Below are 20,257 nucleotides of genomic sequence, written 5' to 3'. Positions count from 1 at the left end.
TTTAACGTGCAACCCACCTGTTAAGATTGAGGACCACTATTTACGTTCATCACACAGAAACATAATTAATATTTCAGGCTATTTATAGCATAGGTATGACTATATCATGGCCACGGATTAAGAATTTGTTCCCCAGACTGAATTCGTGAGCCTCTCATATTACACAGCTCTGTTCTGCCTGAAGTACTCGGAGATGCCGCCACCAAACGTTTGATAGGAACTTAATCTAACTAATTTGTCATGGGTTTTTAAAAAAACACATTTGTTAATTGATTCTAACTAAAATCGCTGTTGTTAGCACTTAATATCTCTGTAGTACAGCCAAACAGTGTAGATCATTCATAAAAACATATATAAAAGAATGCTAATGCGCAAACGTCTACACCAATAAGCTCTGCTATATTATAAACCAATGAAATTGAAGGTGGGCGGAGTGACACGTGTTGCCCCACCTTAATGTGTCGCCCCGTCCCATCGTCCAGGGTGCACGGATACCTTTTATAGCATCCCTAGTGGTAAGACTGAGAATGCAATATACACTTGTGCTGCTTATGACAGTACAACAATCAATGAACTCAAACTTGCATAGTTGGAAGTCTGTGTGTTTACGTACTTGGAGTATGTTTCAGGCCTAAGAAATAGTAGAAATTGAAAACAGGTATTGGAACGAGATCGTAACAAGACACAAACAATGAGAGGAAGGGAGAAAGATCTCACCCAAACATTTATTTAACTATTTACAGGTTTGCAGAAATATCAATCCGAGTAGAGATATTGGTCGTCTACAAAAAAGGCTGCTACAGAAAACTGAAAATGATTTCAATGTCAGAAGGAACTGAATGGAGAACAATTCAACAATGTTGGCAACTCAACATAGCAATAAATCACAGCTGTAACAGAAACTATGTACACATTTAGTATTTTATCATTCAAGAAGATATACTGACTTTTCGTAAGGGATAAATTAATCCTTTTTTAGGATTATATTACACAATTACACATGTAACATATGATACCGTAGCTTAAAAAACATGGAAGTGATGTCATGGTGATAAACAGGAAGTGATCTGCGTAGCTACACATTGTTGAATTGCATTTTCGTAAGAATGCGATGAAAAAATGAAAAAGAAAATAAGCTCTGAGGTCTCAATTTAAGATTGTAATATAGAAATGTGAGGTCATGAGGAGTTACTGAGGACTCTTTGTCAATATTTAGGTTTCATGGACAGGCTCATGGAAGGCACGCTAATGGTAACCAAAGAGAGGTAAGGCCAGGCCTCTGTCGTACTAAAACGGATTGTGCTTCTTTATGTTTTAATCCATTTGTGTATTCACATCATTTGAACAACTTTTTGAACAGACAAATATATTCATGAGTAAACGAGGGTGCTTGTCTCCTCAAACACTCCACGTTTGCAATGTAGTTTATATTTAGCGTCGAAGAATTATCACATGTTTAGTTCAGTCAGTTGCGGCTCCTGTTAAGGCCATCATGTGATCAGCTAGAGGGCAGAGATATGCAGAAGACGAGCAAGATCACTTCAGTTCACTACTGACCTCAAATCAGTCCGACTGGCTACAATAACTCTATTGTTTCTCTCAGTGGAAAAAAAAGCTGTGAAGGTTAATGATTGTCAAGATTGTGTGTGGCTAGTCATTTTAAAATACTTTCAGGGGAACTGTCAAATTCATTGTAGGTAGAAGTCTCTTTTTCGATTCTTCATTAAAGTGCTTAAAGGGTGTCAAATGTACATAGGAAGGAGGTGGTTTTGCCAGGGTTTGGCACAGGGCTTACGATGAGGAACACAGCAAATCCACAGCACTCAGAAATCACACACATCTTCAGGAGGGACCAGAGAGAGGTGAGGATAACACATGCGAGCGAAGTTTGTTCACACAGGAGAGGTACCTGATCGAGCCCAGCTGTCCTGGTAAGTGTCCTCCCTTAGGAGGTACGGTCGGGCTGGGGAGGGAGGGAGAGGCATAGGGGACTGGTGAAGGAGAGAGCTGTTGGGGCTTGTGATGTCGCCTTCAGCAACATATGTCAGGTCCGTGCCGCTCTCCTCTTCCTCCAGTGCCTGCACCCCTCCGTCGCTCCTCCAGTCTGTGATCCCGGACGAGCCCCCTTTTTGCGAGTGTGGGATTGGGGATAGTGAGGAACTAAACGGCGGTGGATTTCGGCTTGCTGCGTTTCTGAGAGCACTATTGGGAGGCATCAGGGCACGTCTAGGCGCTGTGCGTTCCACCGCTGAATCTAAGCTCTGCGATTGGTGGCTGGCACTGAGCGCAGAGCCGTTCTCCTTGGATCGGGGCCGGGTCTTGTGGGAGACAGGGGTGGAGCTGAGGTTGTTGCCGTCTGCTTCCGTGTCGAGGCGCAGGAAGTCAGGAAGGACGAGGTCGGATTTGTTCAGCAAACCCCGCTGGTCGTCAGCTCTGTTGCTCTGTGCTTTGGATATGAGCTCGAAGAATTCTAGTTGAACAACAGACACAATTTTAAACCGTTTTATTTGTTGGAATGTAAAAAGCACATTTGACATGTTAGATAGGAAACATTCTCGCAAGACATCAGCAACAGATTAACTGCAGCTGCCAGTTCAAAGTGTGCTTGTGTTAGCATTAGCTACGTCAGCCAGTGTTGCTACAGAGACTGTTAGCATAAGATATAGCCAAGAACAACTAGCGCTTAACTAGGAGAGAGAAAGAAAGAGAGATTATTCAAGAAAGTGAAAGGGGAATTTTTTTTTTTTTTTTTTTTACCTTCAGCTTCATCTATATTAAGTTTTTTCTGTTTGCACTTTTCCACTTGGGCCCTGGTTTTCACAGCCGAAGCCTTCCCTGCCGCTTTGTCCTCCCCCTGGGTAGCGACAATGAGAATGGGGCACATTAAGGGTGCGTGGATGAGAAGCGCCTCTTCTTCAAGGCTTTCTCTGGGGCGCAGGGCTAAAACTACAGGGGCCTCATGGGGCACTGGGTGGGCCTCTAGTCACTATCACTAAAACTAGTGTACATACTCATTGTACTTGTGCAGTCAATCTCCATTTAGCACAGCATGTAACTGCAGAAAAACCACCACCAGCACAGCATGCCACCACAACATCCAACATCAATGAACATCCACGCTCCACTTTCTTGTTTTTCCACAATTTCTCTCAACATATCACACAGCTATCAGAAACTATTAAGACGAGAGAATCTGTACAAGGGATGAACCCAAGGAACTTGGATAGAGTCTGCTATCCCCTCACAACGTTGTAGTGTGTTGAAGGAAAGGAAGTTGTAAAGAGTTGGGGTTGCTGTGATCCGAGAAGTAGGGTTAGATCATCCACAGGCCCAGAAATGCACAGATACACACAGCCTTCAGACCGGAGAAAAGAATAGGGGAGCCAGCCATGCACAGACACCCCACACACAGGCCAAAAAACACAAAGAAAGAAAGAGAAAGGAGGAGATGAAAATGTACGATCTTTGAGATCGAGGTCTTACTGTGGCAGACTGGCTTCGTGTAGACAGAGGTGGACCGTGACTTTTAGTTGAGACCAGCTTTTGTTTGTCTGTTTAGAGAGGGAGAGTGTTAACTCATTCTGTTCAAGTTTAAGAGCGAGTAACTATGTAAAAGACAAGGCATTCATAACCCATTTTACTTTCAGAATACAAAGTGTACTTTGATGTGTAAGCTAACATACTAAAGTATATGAACTTCATTTTAATTTCTACTATAGTGTGTGATTCGATATTACATTTAAAATCAATACATTTTAAATGTATGCAATTGCACCTTCATCACAAATGTGTAATTACATATATACAAATATAAGATTTAAGTATTAATGTTTTAGTTTACCATAAATGCACTTTTAACCATATTTCAAAAACAATAGAAGTAATTCTAAAATGTATAATAAATTTAAACTATAATCCATTTTAATGTAATTGCAGTTAACATGCATTTAAGTGCCTAAAACGCTGCTCTTGGCCTCTATGCTATTATTTCACAGTGCGTGAAATCAAAGAATCAGAATGGATGATGTGAATGATGTCTGTCCTGTATGTGTCTGTGTGTGCATCTTGCCTTTTCCTGGAACGTGGTCTCCTGCTTCCAGAACCACCCTTAGTCCATCTAGATTAGATATAGGAAGCCCAAGATCCAGCGGCTCTTTCTCTCCACTCTACCCACACAAAAACAACATATCTAATTAATAACTATTTCATAAAATCACAAAATGGATATATTTTATGGTACAATAGTTCATATTCCTCCATCTCCCCATCAAAATCAAACCAGCCAAACAGGCAAGATGATGGAAACATACTTTATGTGAAACCTGATAACCCAACATGGTTCATTACCCACAAACACATCGTCATCATATTTTTAGTGAGAATTACTAAAAACAATAATGTGCATAAAACATTTTCTAAGATACATGCCATTACATCCAGTGAACTAGATATATCCAAGATATTAGATACTACATTATCCGTACGCAAACCCTCTCTCTTTTTAAAAAAAATAAGCATGCTTGACTCACTATCCTGGCCACCAGGTCTCCTAAGTTCAGGCCATATTTGGCCACCACTGGCCTCAGCACTTCTGTAACTGGCTTAGTGGGTTTTGCTTTAAGCCCAACAGAACGGTTTATGGGCACCAGATCCAGTCTATGAGGGAGAGATGGAGAAAGAGAGACAGGTTAAGGAAAATAAACTTTACAAAACTGAATCCTGATGACTTTAATAATGAATGACTTCAGTTAGGTTTAAAAAAATTAAAAGAAAAAGATGAATATATAAAAGACTGACAAAAATGATAGATGAACGTATGGATAGACAGAGATAAAAACAGATAAATTGGTGTGTACCGGAATAGCGTACGTTTCTCCAGCCGAAGATCTCTGGAGCACAGTGTCATGCAGTCCTGGTCCAACACTAAAGGCTTTACACAAGGACAGTACATGCTATTATAGTCCATTACAACACTGCAGTATCAAATGATGCAGATGCGCACACATGTGCACACACACAACACACGTAAATGCAGCACTCAGCACAAACACACACATACTGAAACCGCTTTGTAACCTTTCGAGGTGGACAAGACAAAATTAAAAGCAAAAGTGAAGGTACCTTTATTGCTGGTTATTATTATAGTATACAGTATCTGAACTGCACTATGATAGGCAGGTTACCTTTTCTCCTCCTACTAGGAACAAATCCACAGCAGCCAGATTAATGCCGAGCTTCTCACACAAGCCTAAGAGCACCTCTCTGATGGAGACGCCAGGCCTGATGGGTACTGGGCAGCATGAGCCATCTGGAAGGTTAATGTTACAGTGACGCACGGCACGCTCAGACAATGCCATGGAGTTCCGCGACGTCTCACCCTGTAAGACAGAGGATTATAAAAGAATTAACAATGCAAATAAATTAAATAATCACGAAAAATTTAATTGAGTTATATTAAATTGGAGATAAATTTCTTTAGAATGTAAAAAATACATAAAATAAATAATAATAATAATAACTACATGTTATAACATCATGTAACACTTTAGTATAGGGACCAATTCTCACTATTAAGTAGTTACTTATTAGCATGCCTATTATTAACATATTGGCTGTTTATGAGTACGTACAAAGCACATTTTCTGCATGACCATATTCTACATCCCTAATCCAACCCAATATCTAAACATAACAACTCCCTTACTAAATATTAATAAGCAGCAAACTAGGAGTTTATTGAGGCAAAAGTCGTAGTTAATGGTTTGTTAATAGCGAGAATTGGACCATAAAATAAAGTGTGACCAATACGATACATAATATTTGGTACAACAAAATCCTAATACTCCTAGACAGATCAACATCAGGCTTGAGTCAAATGGTCTTGACCCACCTCATTTTTTCCAGAACCAGAGGTGGCAAGTTCCAAACTCGCACCAGACGACAAAGAGCCCTGTGATTCTCTCCGTCCATTACTACCTGTAAAGCCTGTGGTGAAAGACAAACACCATTTGTAACTGAAAAATTGGAAAATGCAGGGAATTGGAGAAACTGGAGGAAATATTCAAGGAGTTGAGAAGCACAGAAACAAAAATGCAGACATGAAAAGTATGAAAAGAGTTCATGAGCATCATAAGTGCACAATCAAAGTAAAAAAAATAAAAAAGGTCAGTATCAGTACAGAATCAGCACTGATGTTCCCCACTCACTGTACTCTCCAAGTTCCTTCTTCTTTGATCCTTTTCCAAAACTTCTATTTCTGGACCAGGAGAAGAAAATGCTTTTCTTTTTATCGCCATGTTCGTCTCTACTGTCTTCATTCAGTGATCTTCCCGATTTACTCTTCTTGTCATCAAGGACCTTCAAAAAATCTTAGATTATTTTCCATACTCAAAAACAAAGGCAATTCTACAAAGAGACAATTCTAAACTCTCTCTAGTGGAGCCATTGATATGCAGAGTAAAAATGAGATGCATAGCTGGTCAGGAATTTACTGCGTTTAATTAGATCTGACTGGAAGGCATGGTGGGATGTCTGTCTTTCTTTGAAAGCTTATGTGATAACTATGCTAACACTTGACTATGTAAACGAGAATAGAATGCTGACAATAGCTCAACTTCACACCTCAAAAGCAACAAGATAATCGCATTTAAATACTTTTAAGTGTGAAACTATTCCCAAATACCTTTAAAGGACAGTAAAAGTGAGACATTTTAGCCAAATGATTTGAAATCTTTGGTACAACTTCCAAATAAATTTAATAAATACCATCTACAAACATTATTACATTCCGCAATGCTGAACAGGTCATCAATTCATAATTCATAAATGTTCATACATAATCACAAATGAATGTACATAAAGTACTGAAGGTGTTAGTAAACCTTCCACTGAGAGATAATTGGGGATGTCGTCCTTTGAAGTGCTTCACAAATTATTTGATTTTGTGATTACATTTCAAAGGAAGTCAATGTGTCAACGGAAAATAGACCGTCATTTTCTAATGAAGGGCGTAGAACAAAGTAAACACAATTGTGTGTGTTACCTTTTTAGGTGTAGAGAGGTTGGAGCGGTCAGAGCTTGTACTATGTTTGGATGTGGGGCTACTAGGGACCTGGTAGGGGTCTGGAAGAGGACGTCCCTCCACCTCTGCAAGCATACATTCTTGATACAGGTAGGACTTTAGGAAGCGTGTGTAACTGTCAAACTTCATCAGGTTAAAGATCTATTGAGGGAATAAAGAAGAGTGTCTCTGTTAAACCAGCTGCTCACAAGACTGGCATAAATCTTGATACTGGTCCAGCGTAGCCGTATTTTTATGTTTGCCAACTAGCATAGCTTTTTTGTCTTGCTGGTAAAGCAGCTTAAGCAAAACCGCTGGGGGCACCAGCATTTCACGCTGGGACCAGCATCCTTAACAACAACATATGCTGATGACCACCAATGTGGGTCTTATCAGCTGGGATAACAAACACTTCCGTTCAAGTTGAAAGGAGGTCAGTCTTTTTTTCTTTTCTTTTGTGAAAGAAACAAATACTTTTATTCAGGAAGGGTGTATTAAGTAATCTAAAGTTACGGTAAAAACATATAAAGTGTTACAAAAGATTTCTTTTAAACCTTCCATTAAAAAAAAAATACAAATAAAAAAAAACTTTCCATTCATTAAAAAAAGTTCTCAACTAACTTCTGTTTTGAACATTAATAATAAATGTTACTTAAGCACTGAATCAGCAATATTAGAATGATTTCTGAAGGATCATGTGACTGTAGTAATGGCTACGGAAAATTTTTATTTGCAATCACAGGAATAAATTACATTTTACAATATATTAAAATAGAACACAGTAATAGTATTTCACAATATTACTGGTTTTACTATATTATTGATCAAACAAATGCAGCCTAGTTCATCATAAGAGACATTTCAAAAATATTAAAACACTTTCTGAACAAAATGTGAACTGTAATCTGCACTGTTTTTATGGCACCAGATTCACAGTTTTTAACGACAGAAATCCAGAAAGATGGGGCTAGGGAAAAAAGGACAGATTTTTATTACACCACTGAACAGCTACAGTGTCTGTCATTGTAAAATGTGGCCAACATAATGTTTATGCGAGTTTGTGATTTACAGAGACCCTGGATAAGGAGGTGACAGCCAGACAGGAGCCTCTAAATGCGGCAACGTGATTCTCCGCCTTAAAAGACACTTTATAAGAGCACATTCTCTGCTGCTACATGCACAAAGGTTGCCCGCAGGTTTCCTCACGGTTATCATGGGGTTGGAGTCTACAGGATGCTACACAATAAAGTATTTTCTCACAGAGCTGAATTCAAAATACTTTATTATTTCACGTCTTGCCTACAGCCCTCAAAGACGGTGTTGTGATGGTAAAGCCTTACAGACATGCAGTAGAGGGCACACAGTCATTTTAAAAACAGCAATTATTTAGAAGTACACAGATCAGTTTTTATATTGTATGTTGTCATAAAAAATACAATAACAAACCATTTGATTATTTTATATTAATTAGTCTAGGAAAGTAGAACCACATAAAAAGACATGTTAAGGCATGTAAAGAAACTTTCCAACATTTCAAAATCTCTAGGATGGGCCTGACACCGATGCAGCCTGAGGTGCATTTGGAAATGTTTAGGCTCTGTTAATTCTGTGCTAAAGTTTTTTTATTCAGAAATACAGTGCCGTAGCCCCATTTCCTGTCTTACCTGTAGCTGTTGCTCTTTAAACATGTCTGGCCTTGGAGCGTTGAGAATGTCGTCAGCCAGCTGAGCCTGACTATCAATGTTGACGGGTGTGGTGGCCTTACTCGACAGGAAGCTGTTGTAGATCTCTCTGGCCCTCTGGGACAGCTGGAGGCCAAAAGTTATGACAAAGTCACAATCAAACGGCAAATGAAAAACATTGTTTATTTCATCCTGTCCACGCAAAGGGTGTATTTACTACACTAAATGAACTGCTATGGACAAAAAAAAAAAAATCTAATAAACAGCCTATAAAAATTCACAGCATTTGTTTTTTGATAAAGAAATTGAATTAATTAATCAATTAAACTTTAAAAATACAACTGGTAAATATGTAGACTTCATACCTGTTTCTTGTCTGTTTCAGGAACATGACTGAAATATTCACATGCTTGCCAAAATAAAATATTCTCCTCACTGAACTCCTTCTTCAGAAACTCCTGCAGGATGAAGAGAAAAAGAAATAAATTAAACATTATTGGTTATTCTATTGATAATTCCTTTACACACGTGTTGTTTTTCACCTTTCAACTAGAAAATTAAACTACTCACTCACTGGCTGAACTAAATTCTCTAGGCATTCTTTGCTTTACAGATAGCGAAATCCTTTCCAAACATTTCCTGGTGGTTTTGTTTGAGACCTTGAATTCGTTGAGTTCCTCATGCAACCTTGCTGAGAAAGCCTTTACAACTTATGCAAGTTCTGATATAAAAGTATCTGAGTTCTTCACATTTTCAATTCAAATCCACAACGTTTGACTTGTACTCTCGGCCAATATCGATCAAGGATTCTGTAACAGTGCGGCTACTGTGCAAAAGGATGACTTGGACCGATCCAACGTACCGAGAAATATCGGACACCGACAGGATCCTGCAGCAGCCGCTCGAAGCAGACGGCCCATGATGCAACGCGCCGTTCAGTGTGGCGTCTATGGCACTGCACACTAGGTAGGCTGGCATTGCTGTTCAGACTGTTATCACTACCGCAGCCTTTCAGGTCCACGCTGTTCAGCTCTAAACACACAAAATGAGATAACAAGGTTACGATTATTCACACCAAACAGAGTGTCACAATTATTTTTGTTAAAGTAGACATTTATAGTAACATGAAGCTTTTTATTGATTCCCTTTCTCAAGTTGCATGTGACAAACTTACACAATAATCCCCCCAAAACATCAACTCTTTCAAATCACGAAATGCCCAACAGGATCTGAATTATGTAATTCTGATGCCTGAATGAGGAGGGTGTTCTAAATTAAAGCAATACTCTTAAAATAGACCCGCTTTTGAAAATGAACAACTAAAATGTCAGAGGTAGAGCAACAGAAGATACTCAGATTCACTGGCAAATTCAAGATGTTTCGCTACTTATTAAAATGCCGTTATAAGTCCTTAACCTGATTTCGTAATCTATCTGATACTTCTTTTGCAGCTGTTAGATGCTCTCTGTTTAGTTTCTGGGTGATTCTGATTGGTTAGTGAGTTCTTGTAATCAAATACTATCGATTAAAGTTACAAAGCAAATCCTTCTTTAAAGGCACAGTTCACCCAAAAATAAAAATTAGTCATTATTTACTCGCCCACACATTGTTCCAAATTCACATGCTGTTATTTTATCTGTGGAATACAAGAGTATTTGAAAAATCAAACTGTTCATAGTAAACAGGAGCCGTCAAGCTGCATAAAAGTAAATAAAAGAGGTTCATATGACTGTATTCCATGTTACAATGAACTGTTGTAATTAAGGCAAAAGCAACATAACATAAAATTCCTTAAAGAAATTCTCAAAACCACGAAAGGCTATGCAAGACATAAACAGCTTTAGCATAGCTGAATATAAAACGAAAGCACTCAGAAAGCACCTCTGAAAGAACCTCGGCAGACCGTGGGTCACTATCAGCACAAGCTCTTACCTGGGTAAAGCTGGTACGAGCCTGTGTGATGCCACTTCACCAGGTATTTCATGCCAATTGGACGCCAGGCTTTGACATCCATCACCCCACATTACAAACACACACTGCCACGGAGCAGAGAGTGAACAGCCATCAAACTGTCTATAGAGCTAACGTACATGCTGGCCGCAATCATCATAAGCAACTAGAGACTAACTAAACACAGAGACAGCGATGAGACTACATGCATGCATAGAGGTAAACAGATAGAGTGGCCTGTGCACAAAGCTCTGAACGGGTAGATGATAAATTATTGAAAGTAGAGAGGGGAGGGAAACTTAGACGGTAGAGGTAACAAGAACCTGCAATATTAATGCTGGACCAGCACAGACACCCAGAAGCACCATAACCCGAGACAAACTGCACACACAAACAGATGGGATGATTTCATTTTGACTGCGCTGCATAAAATGCACACTGGTCCTGTTGTAATAGGGGTAATATGACAAAATAAGAGTATCCATGATGAAAATGCAGAAAGTGTGTCTGTGTGCTTGTGTATATGTATATGTATGTATAGACCATCTAACACTTGCACTCTATATTCTATTTCTATTCTAACTACTTGTTTTTCATTTTTACTCAACAAAAATGACCCTCTAACACGTGTTCTCTTTTCTTTTTCTGTTCTTTTGACATGTTTTTTTTATTTATTATAAAATTAATAATAATAATAAAAATACAATATATTTCTGGGGAGTCACACCACATTTCACAACATGGCCTACCCTTGTCTTGTGATAAAAATGTCAAATTATGTGATAATTTAAGAGACTGACCTTGACACATAGTCATGAGGGTCTGAATAGGTCCTCTGATATAATTTCCTGTTTCATGATTTTTTATTTCCCTGCATGATCGTTGGCCACACCATATGATTTTGATCAGACAGACTTCTTTTTTTTTTTTTTCAAATATTAATGTATGCAGTAATGCAATTTTTTCTCTAATATTACATTAATATATGCCATACTTAATGTAAGATAACATGATATTTGCTTAATTTCTACTTAATATTTGCCATAACTAAGGTTTTCTTTTCAAGAATTTCATATTTAATTCATTTTGATATCAATCACCCTGACATTTTTTTACTCAATGCCCCCCCCCCCCCAGAAATTAAAAACAAAAACAAGTTCATCATAGAGGAGGTGCATTAAAGTCATTGTATTTATGATTTTCATTTTGAATAAATAAACGGCTCCGGGCATAAAAAATAAGCATTATGTCACTGATCCCTAGATGCAGACGTACTGTAAACGAACTAGTCTTACACAAGGAGAGGTCCAGACTCTAAAACTCACACCAAGACGTCTACAAGAACACAGCTCAAGTCTAAAGCCAGCAGAATAATTAAGAAAATGAAAGTTGCTGAGATTTGCACTTTGATCTATGGGTGTTACTGATGTTACAAGTGGTCCCTAACTCACTCTCTCTGCTTTCACAGGCAGATTTACGACATCCCGCCATGCCGTTAATTGATCCTGGAACAGATTTTCCTGGTTTCTAGGGGATAAAGCTGGCCCCGGCATCTGAACACTGATCCAGCCGGGCTGATCTCAATTCAGATCCTCTCATGGTCGTTGTGTTTGAAGGGCAACTTGATGAGGCCACAAACTATCGTCTGCCCATTCGCAATCACAGACATTAAAAACAATACAACAGGATGGTAAAAGAAACAGCCCGCTGAATAAGTTGGTAACACTTTATTCCGATAGTCCACCTTAAACATCCTGCTAACAACAAGCATCTACATGTCAAATACCAGTCATTAGAGTATTAGTGGAAGTATCTGCCTACACTTAATTTTGACGGTCCCTCAACAGACATTTTACTGACTTTAACTGTGCGAATACTTCAAATGATTTTACTAACCCTAACCATAACCTAACAGTCTACTAATACTCTAATGAGAGTTAGTTGACATGTAGCTGCAAATGAATGATAGTTAGTTGACATGTAGTTGCAAAGTTACTTATAGATAGCAGAATGTCCAAAGTGGACTATCGAAATAAAGTGCAAGCATAGGCTCCTCACAGTTTTGCATACATTTGTCCCTCCATGCCTTTTGTTATGCATAAGGCTGAACGATCTATAGCTCTGACTGGCAACGTTAAGCAAACATTCACAGAAACCCTGGCACATTCACACATGTTAATTGAGCCATTGAGGGGGAGAGGGGAGGTAGTTAGGGCTTGTCCACTCCTAGTGCAGTTGGATTTGAAATCCAGAGATTTAGGTCAAAACAATAACTCACTCTGCCCTGATGAATCAGACAACATATTACTTTCTGTACAATCACTGTGAATAGTTTTGTATAAAAAGAGGAAGTTGGGCGGAATGTTTAAAGATGCACGTAATGAAACCAGAATTTGTTTTGTCACATCATAACATTATGCAAGAGTAAATTTGTGATTTCAGAGGAAAACTGATCACAAATAATGTTTCAACTGACCTCAAAAAGAACCAAATTACATTGTTTACTCCCACAAAATGAGCTGGAGACTTTAAAATGCTAGTCTATATTCTTCCAACAAGCACTTATAGAGCAAAAACTGCTGTGTAAGAGCTGGATTTGGGGGGGATGGATAGATGGACGTAGAGGGAACAGAAAGCCTATCTTATCAAGAGATCAGGCAAATAAAAGACAGCCAAAATGGTGTTTGCTTTCTCCTTAAAATAGGTAGAGCTCTATCCATTTCAGATCTACATATATAAACTACATTAACATTGAAAACACAGCATAGAAAACAACAAGCCTGATACAAGATATCAGAAATGAGACTGGAGTGAAAATGGAGAAGAATAGGAAAAGAACACAAGAAGGTGAAAGTAATGTATACACAAGGAATGTAGAAGTAATTAGATCACAAAGACATGGAGTACAATAGAAATAAAAATAAAGAATGAAACTGTGAACAGTGGAACAGAAATACGACAAAAAACAGACATTTCAACAAGAGGTATCACAGGATGTGATTTGAGGTTTTAATATCGAAACATTGATTAATTACTCACCGCCATCGGAGACAGCCGCAGACTGCAAGAGAACACAGAAAGACATGTGTGAGTGACTCTCTTCAACACAAACGCACACTGAAGTCTGCAGTATAGCAGGGTACTCTGGTGGCATGATACACACACCAGCTCTTCCTGTTTTACTGGTACAGTCTTTCACACACACGCCTCACTCACTCACAGATAATGAGATGCATCAGGTACATTCCAGCAATCTTGATATTACTGACCCCGCCCACTGTGACACATTAGTCCCGCCCAGTTTTTGATTTGCCTGAGCATGTCATTCAGTGGTTTAGTAAGGGATTAAGAAAGAGACTGAAACCTTTTTATCCCAAATGACAAATATTGAGTCATAGAAATTGTACAAAATGAAAAAAGAAAAAAAAAAAGATAGTCTTGACTGCATAACATTTTTATTTCAATTTCATCTGTGATTTATTCAGAGTGATGATCCATTTATTGCAGGGTCAAATGATGCATGCCACAATCATAACAGTGGAATTCAGGTGAGTGGATGTGTTTGTATGGGATGGGTGCCAAATGAGTGATTTCCTTTAAATGTAAGGCTCAAAGGTCAGTAAGTGATGAAATTCCCAGGGTGTGAGCTTACATAGCGTAGTTTTTCTACAAATAGCACTTTTACCGCTGAAAAGACTGAGAACAAATATAACTTCTTTTTAGTATACACCACCGTCCAAAAGGTTTGGGTGAAGAAATTCATATTTTTATTCAGAAAGGATGCATTATAATTAATCAAAAGTGACAGTAAAAACATTTAGAATGTTTCAAAAGATTTCTATTTTAAAAATGACTCTTCAAAAACAACCTCAAGCTTTTGTATGCAATATATAAAAAATGACCTTAGCCTTCTCCAAATTAAATGCTCTATTCTTGCAACAAGAATTTTGATTCAATATAGGCCTAGAAATTATTATTACAAGCAATTAAAAGACAGTTAAAGGGGGAGTCTGATCATTCACAATGCAGAAACAGTCATGGGGGAAAGAAATAAAAAATAACCACATGTCTGGCGGCTGGTACCAGCATGGATAAACAGAAAGACGGATGGAGTTTCCATTGAACAGTCTATACAAAAACAAACATTCTGGAACTACAGCAATATCTTTCCCAACACAACCTTGTATTTAAGCCCTAACGGCCCCTGATGTTATTCAATACTACATTTGGAAAACTGAAAAAGTTTTATGGAGCACTCTGTATAATAATAATTTGGCTCGGACTCTGTCCTTGGTCAACATGTTTGAGATGACATCAGCCTATTACTTCATTACATCGGTCCAGTGACATCAGGGACACACTCTACTACACTGTCCTACATCAACTACCGTATATTACAAATCACCAACGACTGTAAGGTGTAAATCATTGACTGCCGAGGCTTGCTAAAGACTAGATACCTTTACTATATAAACACAGTGGTGTTAAAAGTTAGTATAGTTTCACACTATATAGTTTATCACCTAACCTTCTTTTACTTTTATGTCAGTCCATGATCCATCTCTCACATTAAGGTCCTATATACCTCATTCAGTCATGTATTTGAATTCATTGTAAAACTAAGAGCCTGTTAATGGTTGAAATATTTTTTGAACCATTTACATTTGCACGACTCAAATTTTTAACACAATTTTAAAAGTAATAAAAGTAAAACCCATTTTTTATACCAGTTTAAATAACCCAAAGCCACTGTCCAAACAGTTCATTTTTATGTGGTAAATTTTATGAAAATCATTAAAATGATCAGGATTACTAACTAACAAACAACCATTTTTTCCTCCTAATAAAAAAGTTTTGTAACTAGGACCAAAGGTGGTATTTCTGATTTTGTTATACCTTCCTTCAACTTGGAAATCTGTCAGTGATGTTACCGTCAGTGGTTCTTCTGGTTCCCGTTATCTCTAAATAGGAGAAACACCACTGACAAATTTAGTGTGACCTTGAGTGAAATGAGAAAGAAGAATAAAGAATAAATCAAACAGTCAGTTTCACACTGAACTGAAACATTTAATTTTTGAAACATTGCAGATTAGAAAGCCACAGCAACTATAGATTAAGCAACTTTGGGAAAGAGCTACTTCTATTCTAACCTGTTAAGACCATATACTTATTCATTATCTGGAAACACCATATGATCAAACCAAAAAGTAGGCTATAAGTCTAGCACTTGGAAGACTATGAGTGCAGATGGAGTCAGAGTGATGCTGAACGACCAGGATATTGATCATTCTTCAAAACCCTTCTGAATGAAATGTCTTGAAGTCATTATATGACTCACAGAGAAAGCAAAGCGCTTAGACATACTCTTCTCTCATCGTCTTGCCCCCTCTAACCCCTTCTGTTTCCCTCCTTCCTCTTCTCATTCCAGTGGGTTCCCTGCATTTTTTGGCAGTGGAGCGGCTTGTAACCACATATTGAAATATAAGTGGCCTTTTCCAAGCCCCCATATTCCAACCTCTCCACCCCTCACATTCCTGACTCTTTCTACCCCAAATCTCTTTCTGTCGTCTTAATGTAACATAGAAGACTATGGCACACAGAAGCTGCTTTATAGGTAACAGGGTCGATGGTGCTCTTTGTGTACTATTGATGAGGTTGATCTGAAACAAAATCTGTTTTTGTAAGATTAAAATGTATTTATCACCCGGGTTGATGTAGTTTTTTCTGACTTTCTCATGATGTCAGCATAGAATGCAACTACATTACGAAAGTCGAAAAGAACCTGAGGCTAGAATGACAACCAATCTACAACTGAATTCTTTCCCATGTGGTGACAAATGCATTTACAGAAATGTATGCAGCATTTATGGAAACGAACTGAACAACTAGGTGTTAATGAAGTATTTAAAAGTGTTTCAGAGTTGTGTCTCTCTTTTACATGTATGGGGCAAGAAATCACAGGGAACGAAGTATGTTTCGACTCATCAGTGTTGCCAGATCTAAAAAACAACAAGCAAATAAAAACAAGCCCACTTAAATTTAAACTTAAATCCAAACACTTAATCTTGGAAATAAGCCACATATCAAAATATTGAGACCTGCACCTGCCTACTTTATTAACTCCATTTACTGGACCGCAATTATGAGTCAAGTCCAGACAACAAGCCCTAAAGACACTTAATAAACGTCGCTAATAATAAATGAAAATGGCAACACTTCAAGTGCGCACTCTTTCAAACATCAAATATGATGATTCTGTTAATAGAGGTTTAGTTAAAAACAAGTCTTTAGTCACTGTAATAAAAAACAAAACAAAAAAAAAACAAGACAAAATAAACTAAAAACCAAACAAATAATACATTTAAAAAGTCTGACACAAAGAACAGTTTATATAATTTGGGTTTCCCTTATTCAATTTTCGTATTCAGCCCATATCATGTAAAAGTCTTAATGAAACAAAAGTCAGATTGTCCAAAAAAAAAAAAACTGATGCAGGGACTTCAATGTTAGGGTGAATTTTCCTTTCATAGCGGCTTTAATATTTGCAGGGCTTGAAAATATTGATAAATAATTCATGTTAGGTCACCACTTGATGTCCAATGTCAAATCTGGGTCCTGACGCAAAAAAACAAAAAAACAGTTGAGAACCACTGCACTGAGCTATGCACACCACAGACTAACAGCTTAGCTAAAAATAGTATATTTAAGAAAAATAAATGATTTTATTTTTTTTTTTAGATATGTTATCAAAGCATCAGGAACATGCAAGCTCCATCACGTCTTGCTTTCATCTCAACATCTCTTCCAGTCTGATGACCCTGGTATGACTTAATGTGTTTTCCTTCTCTTCCCCTCTGCTGTGCATTCTCTAACAGAGCATAGCCTGTGGAGAGATCCATACATACCTCAGGGTTTACATATACTTGCAGCTGGTTGGCCTCTGATCTCACATGCATACAACCAGATGTGTGGATGTATGAGTTTTGTGCTGTTTGAGGCACATTCCTGATGTTACTGCTGAGCTGCACCAGAAAACATTATCAAATCATTTTTGGCTGAACTACTCCTTTAAAGACACAGGCCACAAGGTGCAGAACTAAATACATACATACAGAACATCCATTGTTGTTTGTCCAAGTGCATTTGTTTACACAATGCTATGGATATCACACAAACATTACCTCTGTGCTATGTTTGCAAGGGTGAAATATTCAAATGTGCATTAGCTGACACAGGGATGACTTTATGACAGGGTGTGAAAGCACAGCTAGCACTCACTCACAAAGCCAAGACGTTTATATGCATATAACCTCACAGGTCTGTATTAAAGGGATAGTTCACCCAAAAATGAAAATTACCCCATTCATACCCCATTACCACTTCTTTCAGATGAATACAATCTTAGATATATAAAAAAAATGACCTGGTTCTTCCAAGGTTTATAATGTCAGTGAATGGTGGTTGAGATTTTGAAGCCCAAAAAAGCGCACAAATCCCTCATAAAAAGTACTCCACATTGGCTCCAGGGTTAATAAAGGCCTCCTGAAGCAAATCGACGTGTAAGAATAATCAGGGGTGCAAACTCGTCAGGGGTGAAAAAGGTGTGTTCAAGTCATGTCAGATACATTTACGAGTTGAACGCACATGAACGCCACCACAAAGTCGTTATTACGAGTGGGAAACTCGAAATTTTCTTTAAAGGGATCCCTGGGTATTGTATGGCTTAATATGATGTAAATTATGTCTCTTACTGAAATATGTAGTAGAAAACCCATTAAAGATTTGTTATTTTAAAAAAAATCACATCGTTTTATACATATTTTGAACTATGGGGGGCGCCATTTTTCTGACGACGTAAAATGGTTGCACTCCGTGAGCTATTAGCGCTATTTGTTGCTATTTTTACCACAACACAACTCGGAATAGACAACTAGGAAAATAAAATACTGATATGATGACCACAGCTACTGAAAGAGCTTACAGGTGGCAATGGATATAAGTATAGGTTTAAACCAAATGCTGTACCATGGATTTTTCCCCACAAGGAGTCTAAACGCCCCGGATATCGAGGGAAGTCCGCGCTGAGGAACTCCTCTAGCGGCCGCACGTCGGCATGTTTACATCCTAACTGATGGCATCTAGCCTTTCTTGTTTCAGCCGTTTCTAAGCTCTTTCAGTAGCTGTGGTCTACTAAAAGACTCAAAGGCATCAGGGCTAAAGTGGAGAGAAGAAAGAAGCGGGTCTTTAGGAACTGTTATTCGTCCACAGGCATCTTCCCATGCTTTTCTCCTTTTCTTATCGCTAGGAAAGCAGTGAAGTCTTACATTAAATCGCTTATTTTGTTGCCCTTCGACTGAAAATTACAACCAAAAGCCTCACAATGTGGTATTGTATCAGTATTTTATTTTCTGAGTTGTTGCGGTAATAAGCGCCAGTAGCTCACTGAGTGCAACCATTTGACATCAACACAGAATGTACTGTGCACGTAAAATAATGGCGCCCCCCATAGTCCAAAAATGATGTCGATTTTTTCAAATAACAAACATTTTCATGGGTTTTTTACTACATATTTAAATAAGAGACATCATTTACGTTATATTAAGCTATAGTCTTAATACCCGGGGATCCCTTTAAGCCCAGAGTTTCCGATTTGGCGGCGTGTCCGTGAAAAAACGTGTCGGATGCAATGGACGCAGCCAAAGACTATATGCAATGTCGGTAAAGTTGTCGAAATGAATAAAATGATTATTTTTTTGTAATGTACAATAAAACTATATAAGTTACATAGCCTACACACAATATTATTATATAATTATAATAGAATATATAATTATTCAGTTTACATCACCTTCATAAATTAAATAAAAACAGAAAAAAAGAAAAAAAACACACTGATGCACATTCTTCATTCGGTCATAAGCTGCTTGCCGTTAGCTTGTTCCTACACGTTTTACGTAGCCTCTGGAAATATGGATAGCTGCCTGCAGCGTCTAAAAGTTAGGCTTCAGGAGTGAGATTGGTTGGTTGAGGGAAAGGACATTAAGGTAAGCCAATCAGAGGCTGAGCAGGGTGGGTCCATTCCTTTGCCAACAGGGGGAAAAAAACGCTACAGGTGACGTGACACAGATGACACCCATTAAATTTTTTTTTACAGATCTACACGATTCACGTGAATGACCTATTTCAAGGTGAAAACAGCGAATTTCACCGAAAGGTGACAAGTTTGCACCCCTGAATAATATCAATATTGAATCAAAACTTGGTTCTCGCGAGACTATCATATTCTCACCAGAGCTTATGCTACGCCTATGTCCTGCGTACTTTTATGATGGATGGACACACTTTTTTGGGGCTTAAAAACCCCAACCCCCCATTCACTGCCATTATAAAGGAAGTCATATACAACCAGGATGGCTTAAGGGTGAGTAAATCACGGGGCATTTTCATTTTTGGGAGAACTATCCCTTTAAATAAGTATGGGATATTTGTAGAATATTACAAGCTAAATATTAAAATCAACAAGAAACAGTAATCATAATAGATTTTACAGTATTTACGTAATGTG

At 38.1% G+C, this 20,257-nt stretch overlaps 1 protein-coding gene across 3 annotated transcripts in view; it reads right to left on the bottom strand.

Annotated features, from left to right (window-relative positions):
* Nucleotides 1-692: 692 nt before the first annotated feature.
* rgs12b (regulator of G protein signaling 12b) overlaps nucleotides 693-20,257 on the bottom strand; it is a 43,045-nt gene continuing 23,480 nt past the window's right edge. For 2 of the 3 annotated variants that reach the window (XM_058777257.1, XM_058777261.1), the window contains exons 4-17: nucleotides 13,732-13,753; nucleotides 9,605-9,774; nucleotides 9,108-9,200; nucleotides 8,725-8,868; nucleotides 7,043-7,222; nucleotides 6,207-6,357; nucleotides 5,891-5,985; nucleotides 5,184-5,378; nucleotides 4,857-4,930; nucleotides 4,530-4,656; nucleotides 4,070-4,166; nucleotides 3,484-3,551; nucleotides 2,758-2,854; nucleotides 693-2,470 (exon numbers count right to left, since the gene is read on the bottom strand). In XM_058777257.1, coding sequence (XP_058633240.1) covers nucleotides 1,893-2,470; nucleotides 2,758-2,854; nucleotides 3,484-3,551; nucleotides 4,070-4,166; nucleotides 4,530-4,656; nucleotides 4,857-4,930; nucleotides 5,184-5,378; nucleotides 5,891-5,985; nucleotides 6,207-6,357; nucleotides 7,043-7,222; nucleotides 8,725-8,868; nucleotides 9,108-9,200; nucleotides 9,605-9,774; nucleotides 13,732-13,753 — 2,091 coding nt within the window. In that variant the 3' untranslated portion in view covers nucleotides 693-1,892. The remainder of the gene's footprint in view (nucleotides 2,471-2,757; nucleotides 2,855-3,483; nucleotides 3,552-4,069; nucleotides 4,167-4,529; nucleotides 4,657-4,856; nucleotides 4,931-5,183; nucleotides 5,379-5,890; nucleotides 5,986-6,206; nucleotides 6,358-7,042; nucleotides 7,223-8,724; nucleotides 8,869-9,107; nucleotides 9,201-9,604; nucleotides 9,775-13,731; nucleotides 13,754-20,257) is intronic. The other variant, XM_058777270.1, reaches the window with a different exon arrangement.

The sequence above is a fragment of the Onychostoma macrolepis genome, chromosome 01, assembly GCF_012432095.1.
Source record: "Onychostoma macrolepis isolate SWU-2019 chromosome 01, ASM1243209v1, whole genome shotgun sequence".
Taxonomy (NCBI): Eukaryota; Metazoa; Chordata; class Actinopteri; order Cypriniformes; family Cyprinidae; genus Onychostoma; species Onychostoma macrolepis.
Note: the sequence above shows the minus strand (reverse complement) of the source record. Positions and strands in the feature narration are given on the sequence as shown.